Source organism: Apus apus, chromosome 1, assembly GCF_020740795.1.
Source record: "Apus apus isolate bApuApu2 chromosome 1, bApuApu2.pri.cur, whole genome shotgun sequence".
Taxonomy (NCBI): domain Eukaryota; kingdom Metazoa; phylum Chordata; class Aves; order Apodiformes; family Apodidae; genus Apus; species Apus apus.
In genome coordinates this window covers 103,375,366-103,391,756 of record NC_067282.1, presented here as the reverse complement: position 1 = coordinate 103,391,756, position 16,391 = coordinate 103,375,366, and the positions used below count along the sequence as shown (strand labels likewise).

The window sequence follows — 16,391 nt, the reverse complement described above, 5'->3', positions numbered from 1 at the left end:
ACGGTCCTGTCCCCAAGGGAGCCTCCCCACTCATGCTGCGCTCTGACAAATCTTTTGCCTTTTTCTACTAGCACGAGCTCCTGCACAAATATTTACCAGACATGAAATTGCTACAAAGTGGTGTTGACACAGGTATGATATGATGGGCCTCGAGAGAAGAGCACACACTGTGAGTGGTGCAATGGGGCCTGTGAGAAATCTCTCTCCGTGGAGTTTGACCAAGGAAAAGCTTCATATTCAGCCCCCGCCAGGCCCAGCCCTGGATGGGACAATCAAATCAAAGGCTTTAGTTCTTGGTTTTCCCTTGTCAGCACAGCAGCACAGCTCGCTCTCTGCTTCATACGCCTTTGTTTCTCTATTTGTGGGACTGAGAGAAGTCTTAACGCAGAGAGAAGATGCTGTTTAGCATGAGGAACTGCACTATTTCAAAATTAACAGGGACCAGCAAGCAGCTGCTGCAACCGTTTCGGTAAGCTGATCCTTTAGTTCTGTCTGGCATTCAGTGGCAGAAACCTGGAGACAAAAGCTGCTGAATCTTGTGAAAGAGTGAGGCTTTCAGAGAAAGGTGTACTTTTTTCCTGCATTTTTAGTGCCCTTTTGCTTTCCGAGGCAGCAAGCTATGTGTCTTCAGGAAACTGGAGGATTTTCCATCTTAATGTTCATTAAATGCTATTAATACTTCTGTGGGATTTGGGAGCAAAGTCAAGAAGGAATATTTCTGCTTGAGGTCAGTGTACATTGCAGGTACTGAATCAATAAATAACTACCAGAATAAAGTACCGGAAATTCTTGCACATTTAGACAATTATCATGGCCGGTACTAGGGGGGAAATTCTCCCCGTTGAAGCTGGAAGGTGAATCTCTGCTTTGGTATTTTTTTTGTCTCTATATACATTGGAGACATGCAGGAAAAGCATGATGTGATACGAGGTTCAAAGTAGACCTGGCTTTGTGAGCTGGCTTTGGGTTCTTGTTGAAAAAAATATATGAGAAATTAACATTCAAAGGAATCCAAGTATGCAGTAAGTAATTTTTACATATAATTTCTACATTACAGCAGATGAAAAACAAATGTTTTCCAAGTTCTGTGATTTATTTTCTACAGCTTCCAAGTGGTTCTGAAGTCTGGGTGATAATTTTTTGGTATATTTTGGATTTTCGCTGCTAGCAATCAGTGAGAACTTTCTCTAAAGCTGGCTTTCCAATAAAGTCATCCAGTTTGTTAAGCTCCCCATAAAATATTGGGGGTTTTGTTGTTATTTTTAGGGAATTTTTGGCATTGTATCATAACATTGGCATAAGCTATTACCACTGCCTAGAAGTATTACAAGATAAGCACACTATGGTTGACACTGCAAGATAACCCATATCTATCAGTCTGTGGTAACAGAACAAAGTAATTGCTGTTCCTGCTCAGAAAGAAGTAATCCAACTGCTTGGCCTTGCAATTCTGCCTGTTACATTTCAACTTCGGTATGTTGTCTCACACTCCTCTGGGATTTATTGGTCCACTTCTGCCTCTCTTCCAGAGCATGTGGAAAACAGGGAAGGGAACACGTTTCTTGAAGGTCATAGCAATAAAACAAAATCATCATGGGAACATAGAGGTCAGGAGCAGGCCTCTAGTCCAACTTTCTGCTTGGAGCCTGACAAGAACAGCATATGAGGTCACCTATGTCTTTGCTTAGCCACATCTTGAAAGTCTCCAAGGATGGTAGTTCTGAATCCTCTCTGAGTAACCAAGTTTAGTGCTTCACTATCTACAGAAATAGTGCAGAAATTAGTGGTGAATATTTCTCAGTCCACTTCTCAACTGTGCCAAGTAAAACAAGACCAATGAACAGAAGTCCCTGCTTGCCAGCTTGAGAGTAGACAATGTCTAACTCCCTGGAAGGAATCGTAGGCTGCAATTAGACAATGCAGCAAAGGAGAGGAAAGTGACCAAGTAGCAAGTGATTACATAGATTTTGAAACAGGGCAAATATTTTTTTTTTGTTCCTCTGAACTGGATAGAGTAGTAAATTCCTGTTCTGAATAATCATAATCATAAAGAAGTTACAGTTATGAAACTAATTTCCTTCAAAATGTACACATTGAAGTTAGACCAAATCTCTTCAACATCAACTAAAACCCTTGGTATTCAAGGTTGTATTTCAGTAGCTTGCCTTGGTTGGCTGTTTTTCATGCTATGGTGGAAGCTACCTGGCCCATGAGTGCCCAGCCTTTCTTATAATGTCAGGTATATTCTATTCTGCAGCTGTTGAAGTACAAGAAAAAAATTCATACCTCTATAACATCCACATGGGGCATTTGAATGCTTCCTAACTGTTTCCAGGTTGTTTACCTCAGGCTGGAGGCAAGGATGGGGAGAGAAGGATAATACTTATAGCAAAATACGTAGCTTCATGTTAGTAATGATTGCAATGCTATGAAGGTTAGTCTTTATGGCTCGGAAATGTGCATTATTATTTTAGATGGTACTGCCACAAGTACTTATTACTTAAGCCATACATATAGTTTAGATCGTATTTCACTTAAGAATCAATTTTCACAGACACTCCAAGAAAAAACTCAGGCAACTTAGAAATTAATAAAACTCCTCCTTTATCTGCGTGGTGCTACAGAAAAGTCCAGCCATCTGCATTGATGAGAATCTTTGTGGTGCTTTGTGCTTAGCTTAGTGGTGGATCCTCTGGCAGTCTGCAGAATCTCTGGAGCACATTGCCCTGACACGCTGCAGCACTTACTGAGTTCTAGCAATATTAATCTGCATGGCATCTGCATGGGCTACTTCATATATTCTCCGTGTTTCTGCTGTTACACGGTCTTGGTAGTTGGCAGGTGTAACTTAGGCTGGCTTCGAAGGTGAGCTAAGGGGAAGCCTACTAGGAAATACAAAAGCAGTATCTGCACTCAATCTATTTGTTTGCATTGCTTTGGTCTCCATTTCTTCAGAACAGTATAAAGCTGCTGCCTTGTATTAAAAAGACAAGTTCAGCTTGTACCCATCCAAACCCTAGCAGGAGCACACTGCTGGCTGTGTTACGCTAAGGAGGACAGTAGGTACAGTGCCAGAGAAGAGGCTAAATTGCCAGTCTCCCTTTTTAATCTTAAGCCTGTGGAAACACAGGCTTGGGCATGACTTTCATCAAGACTCGTCAACTAAGCTAGAAAAAATGTGAACATGTTACTTCTGCAGACGATTCTTAACATCCATTTTAATGTGATTCTGAAGTCGTAACTCTGGAGGCCAGAATAGACTGAATAAATACACTGCACTAATACATTGCACATGCCCAGAATGTCTCTTTTGTGGCAGGAGAAGCAGCAGAGCACGACTATTTTGTTGGATTTTTTTACCCTCTTCCCCAGTGCAATCAAGAGATTTCATACACATTTATGGAAATGCCACCATTTCTATTGGTGGGTGTGGAACATGGCAAGTGTCTACTTATCCACAAGAAAGAGCACCAAGATCCATTCCTGATATTCTGTGCCACCAAGGGGCAGCTTTGCAATCTATGTGTAAACCATTTCACAAAACTCTAAATGGCTTTGTGCATTTGGATTTATTTGATGAGGCAGCATGCAGTCATGTGCATATCAGAAGGCAAAATAAACTGCATCTAATGTATATTTTATAATATGACTTTATAAACTGTTACTGCCCTGTGATATAGTGTGATATGTTGTGTCTGTCTCCCAGTGGAAGTTACTTAAAATAATTAACACAGTCCTTCAAGCTAGGTCATATGGGAGAGATTTCAGCTGCTTGCTCATTGGCTTTACTATATGTACAATGTAGTGTGGAATGACAAAAAGTGTGTAGTTTTTGCTCTTTTGGCACAGGTCTGAGCCACCAGCTCAAATGAATGTTCATCTGAAAGGCCGTGACCTCCTTACTCTACAGAACTACACAGCAGATGAGCTGAAGTATTTGCTGTGGATGGCTTCAGATTTGAAACAAAGGATAAAGCACAAAGGAGAGGTAAAATGCTCTAACTACCATTTAGGTCGCTCAGATGTTGAAATAGGTATTTTTCCAAGGAGTATTGATAATGAGCCATTCAGCTGTCTTGTCCTAAACAACTTCATGTGGGTTCTTAAAGACTGTAAATCATGTGCTAGGAATTGAAGACCCTTCCTGTAAAGTGTTCAGAGATATTCTTTAAATGCTTCAGAGTACTTCACAAGTGAAAAGGTTAAACAGCTTTGCACAGCTAACTCCCTTTGTGGGCTAACTGCATCCATTGAGACATAGTGTATGCACAGCACTAAATGTAGGATGTGGAAGACACTTCCCTGCATGGGATTAAATTAGTACCAGTGTTTACCTTAATGCTAGCTCAAATTGAGTGCCAAAATGCAGTTACTTTTTGCCTCTAGAATTACTTCTTTCCCTTTAACTTTTCCACTGCTAATAAATTCCATGATGGGCAGGAGAACAAAGCTATGGTTAAAAAACCCACCTATGTAACTTCTAAAATCCTGAATTAAAAGGTGAAATAAGTATTTCAGACTGCAAAATGTATAATGACTATAGAATTGAAAAGCCTTCAATTTTGATGTTCCAGTATTTGCCTTTGATGCAAGGAAAAGCTTTGGCCATGATTTTTGAGAAAAGAAGCACAAGAACAAGATTATCTGCAGAAACAGGTAGGTCTGAGCAATGATATTCAGATTTTATATGAAATTGTATAATGTCAGTATGTACTGAAAAACACTGCATAATTTTGTATTTAGCAACTTCTACCCAGGAGAAACCTAAGGTTTGAAAGCAAAAATAGGAAAAGAATGGTAGGTAATTGTGTTCCACCTTGCATATTAATCTCACAAGCATATTGGTTTGATCACTGAAATTTTTCCAGGTCAGTCCAGACGTGGTAGATCAGAAATTAAGTAACAGGCAGAAATAAGCATTTCTGGTGTCAGCTCCTAGTTGTACTAGCAAGGTGCATATTTCCTAACATCTATTTTAGTAAGCATCACAAATTTAAATCTGTGCAAGATCTAGTAAATATTTTTCTAATATGTTATGCATTACTGTTTTCACATTTCAGAGTATGTGTTTAGGCTGGGAATCATAGTAATGCCTTGATATAAGTTAGGGTAAAAAAAATTACCATAATTACCTACAGGGGAAGATAACTTGATGGAGACTCCAAGGTATTAGCCTAATAAGATCAGGCACTGAAACATTATTCTTTTAGGGCACAATTCTGCAAACACTGAAATACATACATATCTTTATTAACATGTTAGTGGCTCTGAAGTCAATGGGACTGCTGAAATAAATCGTTTATGTGCTTGCACATTAGCAAGGAATAGATATTAGTGTTGCATCAAGGAAGCAGAAGCTTGCCCTTCTCACATTTATGTTGACCCAATATCCCTTAGGCTGACTTTTCTCTAGTGAAGGGACAGGAAACTTGTTGAGTATTCACATTTCTTTATAAGGTGTAAGGGAGAAGGTAAAAATAATGGAAGGAAAGAGTAGATATGTTAACTGTGAGCATTTCTGAATTTGCCTTTGTATCCTCTGGCACAACCATTTACTTGCTGATTCTGCTCTTTCTGTAAACTTGTTGCTGCTTTCTGTTTTCTCCAGAGAAGCAGGATTTCAGAGTGGGTTTCTGTTGTGCATTTCCTGTGAACACCACCCAGTTTTTAATTTCAGAGGTTTTAGTCCAGTTTCTAGTTGCCTGCCGTACTGGTGCATGGGCAGGTAGTGACGAATTCTCTGAATCTCTTCATCCTTCGTGCTTCTGTATTCAGAGGGAAGCACAATTTAGTCTTTGGCTTTCAAAGGCTTATGGAAGGAGGAAGCTCAGGAAAGTTCAAATGAATTAACTTAAGGATGGGAGTTAATACACATAAATTCATCTAAGAGGAACTAAGCTCCAGTGAAATAAAACAAATTTATTCCTCAATGAGAGTGTCCACGAGGGAGTTTAATGCAGTTTAACTTCTGGGTATTAACTTCACACTTTCAGTTAATTCATCTTAAGTCCCCTAAGCCTAAGACTTTGTTTCAAAGGCAGGCTCAGGTTTTTTTCTGTCCATAGAAACTATACATTTCAGCTGCTTTTTAACATACATTACTTCTCCCTTGAAATTTCTAACTCAAAACAAATGTGGTGTCACATGTGTTCCTTTTAGCTAAATAAGCTCATTTAATACCAATTTTCTAATGTTGTGAAAGTAGACATGGAAGTGGATTGTTTATTTATAAAATATCTGAGACATCTCAAGTAGCATTTCCCATGAGTTGCACCTTCAGTATCTTGAAAGAGGTAATTTGTGGGACAAGGTTATGGTGATGAGATTTGTCTACACAAACTTTGCAACTCTCAGGAGCAACTCAATGAAAATCAATGGGTTTCATTATAAAGGAATAGAGATGTGGAATGCACCGATTCCAAAATCTGCTCTGTATAATGACGAGGAGATTGTTGCTGGCTATTAACATCATGGAAGTCTTTTCTGAAGTCCTACTGTCCCTATGCCTGTAAAGAACACCATTACTGAAAAGTAAATAAACAGAATCACACAATGGTTGAGTTTGGAAGGAGCCTCTGGAGCTCATCTGGTCCAAAACCACTGTTCAAGCAGGGTTATCTAGAGCCAATTGCCCCAGACCATGTCCAGAAGGCTTTTGAATAGCTCCAAGGATGGAGGCTCTACAACATGGGGGGGCAACCTATGCCAGAGCTCAATCACACTTTCAGTAAAAAAATATTTGCTGATGTTCAGAGGGAACATCCTGCGTTTCAGTTTGTGCCCACTGCATCGCTGAGGAGCACCTGGCTTCGTCCTCTTTGCACTCTCCCTTCAGGCATTTATATATACTTGTAAGATTCCCTCTGAGCCTTCTCTTCTCTAGGCTATGCAGTCCTACCTCTCTCAGCATTTCTTTATATAAAAGATGCTCCAGCCCCTTAGTCATCTTTTTGGCCCTTTGTTAACGTGGACACACTGACTGTCGCCAATATGTCCATAACTCTCTCATACTAAGGAGACCAGAATTGAACACTCCAGGTGTGGCCTCACCAGTGCTGAATAAAGGGGAAGGATCTCCTCCTTCCACCTACTGGCAATACTTTGTGTTTAGTGCAGCCCAAGATACCATTCACCAAGATACCATTCACCACCTTTGCCAGAAAGGCACATTGCTGGCTCATGTTCAATTTGGTGTGTCTACCAGGACTGTCAGGTCCTTTTCTGCCAATCTACTTCTCAGCTGGCCTCCATCATATTCTGGTGCATGGGGTTGTTCTTCCTCAGGTACAGGACTTTGCACTTCCCCTTGCTGAATTTCATGGGGTTCCTCTTAACCCGTTTCTTCAGCCTGTCAAGGTCTCTCTGGATGACAACAAAACCCTCTGGTGTATCAACCACTCTTCCTAGTTTGATGTCATCAATAAACTTGCTGAGAGCACACTCTTCCCCATGATCTAGATCATCAAAGCAGATGTTAAACAGGACTGAAGCCAGTATTGACCCCTGGGGTACACTACTAGTCACTCCAACTAGACTTTGTGCCACTGCGCACCACCCTCTGGGCCTGGCCATTCAGCCAGTTCTCAGCCTACCTCCCTATCTGTTCCTTCAGCCTGTACATCAACAGCTTCTCTATGAGGTTCTTAGAGGAGACAGTGTCAAGGGCCATAATGAAATCCAGGGAGACAATATTCATTGCTCTCCCATCACCTACAAGGCCAGTCATTTAATCAGAGAAGATTATCAAGTTGGTCAAGCATGACTTCCCCTTGGTAAAGCCATGCTGACTGCTCCTGACGATGTTCTTGTCCTTAATCTGCCTGAGAATGGTGCCCAGGATTAGCTGCTCCATAGTGCTTCCAGGAAACAAGGTGAGGCTGACCAGTCTGTAATTCTCTGGGTGCTCCTTCTTGAAGACAGGGATGACATTTGCTTTCCTTCAGACCTTGAGTACTTCTCCCAGTCACCAAAACCAATCAAATATTATAAAAATACTAATTTATAATACATTGTAAGAGAACAATTGACTGTTCCTCTAAACTTTTATTCTGATGACATGGCACCTGTACTGAATAATGTACAGCTCCTTGTGGTATAATTTATTGCACCTTTACTCACTTGAACAAATACAATATTGTCCTGATGCATATTTCTGAAACCCATATTATTTTACCATTTCTAAGACTGGTAGTTGTGTTGTAAGTTTAATGAAGAACTACAAATAACTTCCATACAGTATTGGCAAAGTAAATCCAGTTTTGTGGAGCCTACTAGATTTATTGCCATCAGTGGCTATTATATTGGGAAATGTGACTTCTCTGCTACTATACTGGAAAATGTAATCTATTTGCAGTCAGAATCCTATACCCATTCTGCATAAAATCTCACGTAATTTTTGAAAAACAAAAAGGTATTCCACATGGTCATATAATACTTGTAAAATAAACAACCTCCGGCATGGCATAAAGGTGAATACCCTGGTTTTGTTATAGCTTTGGTGTAAAATATTCTAATTGTCACTGTTGCTCTTAAAATATACAGCTGCAGTTATGTTTTAGTGAACAAGTCATAAATAAATCCAACCATTTCACAGACACTGAATGCAGGCAATATGTCCCAGGATAGAAATTGAGAGGAAACAATACAGGCAGAAAAGCTCTGTATAACTTCTTTTCTTGAGCACTGAAATATACAAGGTCTTAACAGCCTTACAGAGGTTCACTACCACTGGATTTAGTGGAATTACTCCCAACTCTAACACAGTAGGGTGAGTGGAATATGGTGCCCATACCTGAAGACTACAACATGCATCACTTCTTATAGTGGGGATGTTATTAGATGGCAGGGATACAGGGTCTGTTTTTTGTTGCAATAGCTAGTATTATTTACCTTGGCCACACTACAGAGGGGGCAAGAGTACTCTTTTAGCTTACTCTCCATTTAATAGAGTAGCTTTAAAAAATTGCTTGTCAGTTTTTAGGCTTCTGCTTCAGGAATATTCCTATAATTGCTGCCTAGAAAACTTCTTTGCTATCAGTCTAAACTGAAAAATACTTTCTAGATTGTAAGTCCTGGTAGGCAGTGAGGAAACTAACAAATCCAAATCCAGATGCCTTGAGATGTCAAAAAAGGGTCCTTCCATTGAGTTTGAGAAGATTGCTGTGCAGCCCCACGACTGTATATCCAGTATGTGAACTAGAGGATTCACATTCGCTCACTTACTTACCAAATGTAGCAGGGACAGGATGGAACGGAAATTGAACCTGTGTCTGCACAACCACCAGCACTCATGTCCTACGTGAAAGAGTTTGCAAAGTGGACTCAAAAATTTGCCACAGCCTGAGGCATAAAACTGTCCATTTTTGAAAACAAACAGTAGTAAGAAGTGTGGACATGAGATAATAATCTATTCTAGCTCTGCAGTATGAACATTTTATACAGCTTGTTGAAGATACTAAGATTCATATAAACACTTAGCATGTGGCTTTGGATATGACCAGCTTGTGATAACAAAGAGGATTAGATCTGTTTAACACAGTGCTCCAGTGTGTGCATATTTAATGAACTGGTGCCTGCCTATCTTAAAAAGTCATCATTATTTTCTTTCTACTAGTAGTCTGGATGAAAGAATCTGAAGAAAAGATTCCAACTCTGCAACTATATAAAAGGCTAGAGCACAGAGCTCCTGTATTGCCAGATGGAAAGTTTTGGATAGAAATATGTTCCCAGGCCCTGCACAGATGGCCAGTTCACAAGCAGAAAACCCAACACATTAGGACTCTGCTATATACACAGATTTCCAGGCGGTAGCTCGAACTGGGCTGCCTAATGTGTGGCAATTCTGAATAAATGGCCATATTCCTCCTTTTCTACCTGGGCCTCATTGATACACAATATGTCCACACAAGCCTGCCTGAATTGGGAAACATCTACCCAAGTGTATGTAATTAAAACCCTAAAATGTAGAGCTGTTGCATTGTGTGGAACTTGCAGGGGTAACTCACTGATGTAATTGTATAGGACTTTGAAAAAACCACAAAAAGCTGGAAAGAAAAAGTTACTACAAATGTTATTTTGTCCTTCAGTTCTTGACTTAAAATCTTGCATTGAATAGAAAGGCTGTAGTGTCTTGGCAACAGTTTACATCTATATTCCCATAAATACAGTGTTTGTGTCTGAGCTGCAGAGGTGAAAGTATTTGAAGAAACCTAAACATTTTCCTGCCTTAATACAAAAATGCATCTGAATTATTAAGAAAGGCGGGCAAAGCAACCAGCAAATGTATAGTGCTTTTCGAGCAGCAAAACCAGAAGACTAAATGATCCATCACTCTTAAAAGTTTTCCATGTCTGACTCTAATCTTGTTGAGATTTCAAGCAATCCTTAATGATGACAAACGGAAAGTAAAATCAGACCCATTCAATAAAATGAGTATACACTGGCTGCACAGAGCAGTTTTGCCCTTCAAGTGGAGTCTGAAGCATCATTCTTTTTAATCTGACTTTTAAGGAAATCGAAGCTTTCAATAGGCAATGATTTTCCAGTATTATTTTTGTCTATTGCATTTTAAAATCTAGAGACTGGCTGAACTGATGCTTACCTTAACCCTGCTTCCTACATGGGATGGAAGTTAATAAAGGCTGGTCTGTTTTAGGGCCCCAGTTGTGGGGCCCAGACCTACCGTCTCAACCTAGTTGCTTGGTTTTATCTGTGAAAGGTTTCAGTATTCACTCCTGCTTTAATCCTTTTTTTGAGGAGTAGCTGTGGGACCAACTTTTTAATCTTTGCCATGCCTGTACAAGCATCGTGCTGAAGCTGCAGTTCTGGAGATGTCTGCAGTGCCATCTAATGGCTACAACCCGCCCAAGCAGCTGTTAACCTTTTTTTTTTCTTCTTCTTCTTTCTCCTTTTTATTTTTTTACATTTTATTTAACAACACTAAATTTGTTCGCACTTCCAGGAGATCACAGTTTGGTAGAGAAGGGGTGGGGGGTGTCTCTGCTTTTCCATGCAATAAAAATAAGATAGCTTCCTTCTAGATTTTTGTCACAAATAAAAGGCTCACTCCCCCACAGTGTTGCCTCAACAAGGTTGGTTTGTCCACACCAAGATTCTCTGGAAATTTCCTTCATCACAGATATTAGTGACAAGGCAAGATATCCCTGACAATTTATTTACTAGAAGGGAGTTGTTCTTACTCAGAAAAGCTTCCCCAGTGCACAAAAAAGCCCTACAGGTAGCCCAGTTCAAATCCTACACTTTGTACATTCCCAGTTGTAGGATCCTGTGTCCTGTGTTAGGCTTACACGAAATCATTTGTGACAGCCCATAAAACAGCCCCCCTTAGTCTCCATCCTCCCTATAAGTAGTCACGATGGACTTTACACCGAGAGTCAGTGGAGGGAGACTTCAGGCTTAAACCAGGCAAAGGCAGGGAGACTCAAATGTTGGTGAAAAAAAGCTGTTTTCTTCTCTGTCAGCTGGTTGCTTGTGGTATCTTTCCTGTGGTGATGCAATGGAAATAAGGCAGGACAGAACCTGAGAGTTGCCTGTAGCATGTAATTTGTCTTTATCCAAAATATCCTTTTAACTTCCCCAAAGTGTTTTATATTCTTAAATGATGCTCAGGTCTTTCCATGCTTCCCTGTTCAGGAATGGATTTCATTCTTCAGACCTAATCTATTCAGTTCCTTGGCTCACCTTGTAAATTCCAAACAGTTGCAGGGTGGAGGGATGCTGGCAGTCCCTGAGATATTTCCTTTTCTCTCTGTCACATTAAAAATTTTAAGGCACTTGATAATTTGTCACCAAACTTATAGTGTATGAAGAGACTTAGGGTTCTCTGTCTGACTGACTATACTTGAAGCTTCTTGCAAGGATGTGGAATTACAGCTAGTGACTCATGATGGCCCTTCTAGGATGTTAAGTCCCTTGAAGTAGAAATTCAGCATGATGAATGGATTAACTAGCTCTTAAGAGGGAGCCACAGTGATGCTTTTGGCAATATGTAGCCTTGCACCTTGAGTGACTGTTCCTATGAACACAGATCAGAACTCATGCCTAAGGATTTCAGCAAAGCATCAATTTGAGTGGTTTTATTAAAAAATACATTTATTTGTGTCATGTATGCCAGCCTTTAAGTCTGAAACATTTGGATGCCCTGCTGAGTTTTATTGCTGTAAATATATTTTACATGAAGACGATTTAGAATCTTGGCTGCACATATGAAGTGCTTGTGTTTCATTTCTTTTTTTGTTTGCCCTAACTGTAGGATTTGCTCTCCTTGGAGGACATCCTTCTTTCCTTACAACACAAGACATACATCTGGGCACTAATGAGAATCTTACAGATACAGCAAGGTTAGTAAAATGTCAGTTGATTTATCACTGTGTATCTGGTAGTTAATCAAGCTGAAACCTTTCTTACAGAATTTTGGAAGCTAATATTTTCTTTCTGGAAAATGTCAGAAGGCACTCCAAATGTCTTAAATATTTACAGATGAGCTCACAGAATCTGTAGTTCAGTACACCATCATTACATCCATTCTAGCTCTCCTAAACATCTAAAAATGACAAGTGTTTTTGGCAAATTTGGCATATAGAGTGTTAATGAGAGTGACAGTCACGCACATTGAAGTATTTTATGAACCTCAGTAGTATAGCTCCACTGATGAAAGCACATATACTCAAATAAGGCTAAAACATCTAGTTCTGTTGCTCTTCATCAAGCTAGAAGTACAGCTGACAGGCAAATCAAAAAGCAAAGACTTTTATTATCCTAGTTAGGCTGGCTGCTGGTGGGCCTTTAGCCTGCCTGCAGTGACAGGGTGACATTGAAGGCCACTCTGATTCTCCAGCTTCAACAGCAACAAAGTTGACCAACACTTTGCAGCCAGTTTTTGATTTCATGTGCCCTACTCCACAGCTTTACCCACTGTCAGGACTGCTGTGGAGGCTGGGCTGTGGCACTGGTCTCTTACTGGTACCTTTGGAAGATCTTAATCATGCCCAGTCCCACATGCATGCATGAATGGGTTGCTAGCAGCCTCCTCTTGTTGCCATAGCAGGGAAGGACTGATCTTGAGCTTTTTCTCCAGTGGATTGCCTCTGGTGTTGCAGAAAGTAGGCAGAATGTGAGGTTATCTTTTGCAGGTGCTCTTGCTGTTTTTCATAGCACTCCATGTATTAAAGACTCATCCAACCTTAGTATTATGCTGCTTTTTAGACAGCCTTTTAGCAGCCTGAGGTCAATTGAGTTGGGAGCAGCTATTGGAAGGTTAGTAGTGTCTGAAAGGTCCTTTTTGTTCTGGTGAAAGATATGCAGTGTCAAGCTTGTCAGCCTCAATTAAAAACATGCAGTCAGCCAGCTGAGATTTCATTGCCTCTGCTATATACTACAGTTTTCACAGTGAGTGGGAGGCGCTTCTTAAGAACTATGTTGCTGTTCTCTCTGTGATGAAATCCAGAGAAAATGTAAGAAAAAGACCAAACATTTGAATATTTAAAATTTTCCTTTCTTGCTTTTAACTGCTGAGGTGGAAGACATCTCGGTGTTGATAGTAGAAAGCAAAAAATTCAGTCTCTTGAAGCTTGAAAATACTTAGCTCTCACTCCCTGCTAGACACACGACTCTGCCAGTATCAAAGTAAGCTTCAACAATCATGTTCAGATGTTTCAACAGAAGTGTGTCCCACTGTCTTGCTTTAGTAATGACAAGTTTAAAATATTCAAAAAATGTGTAAAATTGAAGGTTTACAAAAGGAACAGATTAATCTGAAACTTAACAGTCAAGTCTGAAGTGTATTAGGCCACTGTGTCCACTGCCCGCTGTGTCCAGTTCAGCAGGGCTCATACACTGTCATGAGATTCAAATACACCCTCTCAAAAGAAACTCTTCATACATCATGGGACATAGCTCCAGTTTGAACAGGACAGCTATAGCTTCATCAATGGGTGCCATTTAAATGTTTTAGAGCACAGGCATCTCTGCTACAACTCTACTGGCATGAGAGATGATGGATTTTGCAAGTCAAACATACATAGCTTACTATGTCATATAAAAAGTGAATGGGAAACATACCAAAGGTAAATCCCCCACACCAATGTAAAAGAGTATTATTCTCCAAGTGTCTTGTGTTTTCTTCCATTCTCACTCGACCATTGTAAGAAGAGAGCCTCTTGGCTGAGAAGGGGGAAGAGGAGAAGCTGGTGTCAGAGAGCACAGTAGAAGGGAGGTGGGAGGCTGGTGCTGAGAGACTGGGGCTGAAGAGACAGAACCTGACATGGTGAGCTGGGGTACAGGCATGCCAGGCTAAAAAGACAAAGATCAGCTATTTACATCAGCTTAAAGCAAATGAAATTGAGAAGGAATGGGACTCACCAAAGCAGTGGGGAATGAATGAAAAAGTGCAAAGGTGTCACATTTGGGAAGGAGTGACTTAAGGCTCCAAGCCAAAATGATGTGGAAGGATTGCAGCACCATCGAAGGTGGAAGGTGAAGCCAAAGGAAGGGTTGCCAGAGCCAATGTGAAAATGCAGTGTGGCACTTGTGAATGGGAAGGGAGGGAAAAATGGTGAGAGTCTTCAGAGTAGTATGTCAGGGTACCATGTGGGCTTGAGGATCCTCAGGGGCTACAGAAGCTGGGGTGCCAGGAGCTCCCTTTGGGTCAGGCAGAACAGGGTCTTGTCAGCCAGCACCCATCCCCCTGCCCCCAGCCAGGTAACAGGGCAGCTGAAGCAGCCACAGCCCAGGGCATTGGAAACCTCTGTAGGGATGGGGGTGGGCCAAGGCCAGGCTGGGACATCAGCCCACAGGTGGAGGTCCAGGTCAGGGGGAACACGGACATGGTAACAAAGCAGGAAGAGATGTGACTCCCAAGAGAAGTGGGTTGTCCCTGATGGAGGCTCCTTGCAGTGCTGTCTGGGAGCCCTCTCCCACCCTGGCATAAGAGTGATGAAGAGTACCCCTCAGCTGCACTGCTGCAAAGTTGATTCTGAGCCCCAGCAGACAAAACTCCAGATGGGGAAGGATGTGGTCAGGGCCCAGTGTCATCCAGAGGGTCTCTGCCATTCAGATGCCAATCCTGCAGCAAGTCCAGGTGTGTTCTGATACACAAACAAACATGCTTTGTATAGGCCATCATAGTCTCTTGAATGACCTTTGTTTGCTAAAGCAAAAGGGGAAAAAAAAGACTGCAAGTTACAAGAAATAAGTCAAAAACTAGAAGCAAGCAAATCTTCCAGCCATTCTGTGGAGAAAGCTCTTACAACACTCACTTTCCATGCAAGCCTTTAACCACCCTTTTCTCAGTCATTGCTTGCTTTTCCAGGTGAAGTTCCTATTTATGGCCATGACCTGGGGAATTTGCTCCTCTGCTGAGTCACAGCACTCTCATGCTACAGTGGAATGAGGACTTTTCCAAAACCTTACAGAGGTCCATGTGCTCTGCTTCACTCCTGCTTATATTAAGATAATTATCATTGGCTTCATATAATCAAGGCTGAGCAGTTTACTCAAAAGAACAACCTGAGTGTTAATTCCTTGGCATTTTTTGTGAATGAGGGATAACATGCCAGCCTCATTCACTTAATGTAAGAATAAAAAAAGAATGCCTGCAGTAGGACCAGAGGGTATTTCAGATATGTACAGCCATGTCTCTAGGGCTCTGAAGGCCTTAGAATTACTTGAGATTGAGACTTAGTGCAAAAAGGGCACAGATCTAGGCAAGCCCCAGTTTTTATTAGAATTGCTGTAGGTAAGGGTTGAAAGCATTTCTGCTGTGAACATATTTTTAGTGACATACTACCTACTCATAATACCATTCTTCCATGCTTCATAGGACATTTACATTTATACTGACATAGTAGCAAAAACTTAGCACCCATTAAGGAGCTCCAAGCCTTTCAGTGCTTTTTAGCATGTCTGGTATATTATGTGAAATGAAATACAAATAACATATCTGTATTTTCTACTCTAAAGCAGTTCCATTGTGCATCACTATAGCTTGGTGGCCATAAGGTTCAATGACAGCACTGAAAAACTCATAGGATTATTTTACCAGTCCAGTGGCATGATTAGGGAATGAATTTCTGCAGCTATGGGGAATGGGTTTACTTCTCACTGCTTACTGAGAACAGATCCACCATATCATAGAATCATAGAGAGGTCTGAGTTGGAAGGGACCTTAAAGATCATCTAGTTCCAACCCCCTTGCCCGGGCAGGGACACCTCCCACTAGATCATGTTGCTCAGGGCCCCATCCAACCTGGCCTTGAACACTTCCAGGGATGGGTGTCCCTGTAAGACCATGAATGATGACAAAGTAGTCTTGTCAGAAAATGAAACCTTTTGAATTGATACATACTTTCAAAACAAAAACAAAACTACCTTGG

General features: G+C 40.9%; 1 protein-coding gene across 1 annotated transcript in view; it reads left to right on the top strand.

The window, feature by feature from the left end:
- Positions 1 to 395: 395 nt before the first annotated feature.
- The window catches only part of OTC (ornithine transcarbamylase), a 30,401-nt gene continuing 14,405 nt past the window's right edge, over positions 396 to 16,391 (top strand). The window contains exons 1-4 of the mRNA XM_051631629.1: positions 396 to 469; positions 3,850 to 3,988; positions 4,575 to 4,656; positions 12,272 to 12,359. Of these exons, the coding sequence (XP_051487589.1) occupies positions 396 to 469; positions 3,850 to 3,988; positions 4,575 to 4,656; positions 12,272 to 12,359 (383 nt within the window). The remainder of the gene's footprint in view (positions 470 to 3,849; positions 3,989 to 4,574; positions 4,657 to 12,271; positions 12,360 to 16,391) is intronic.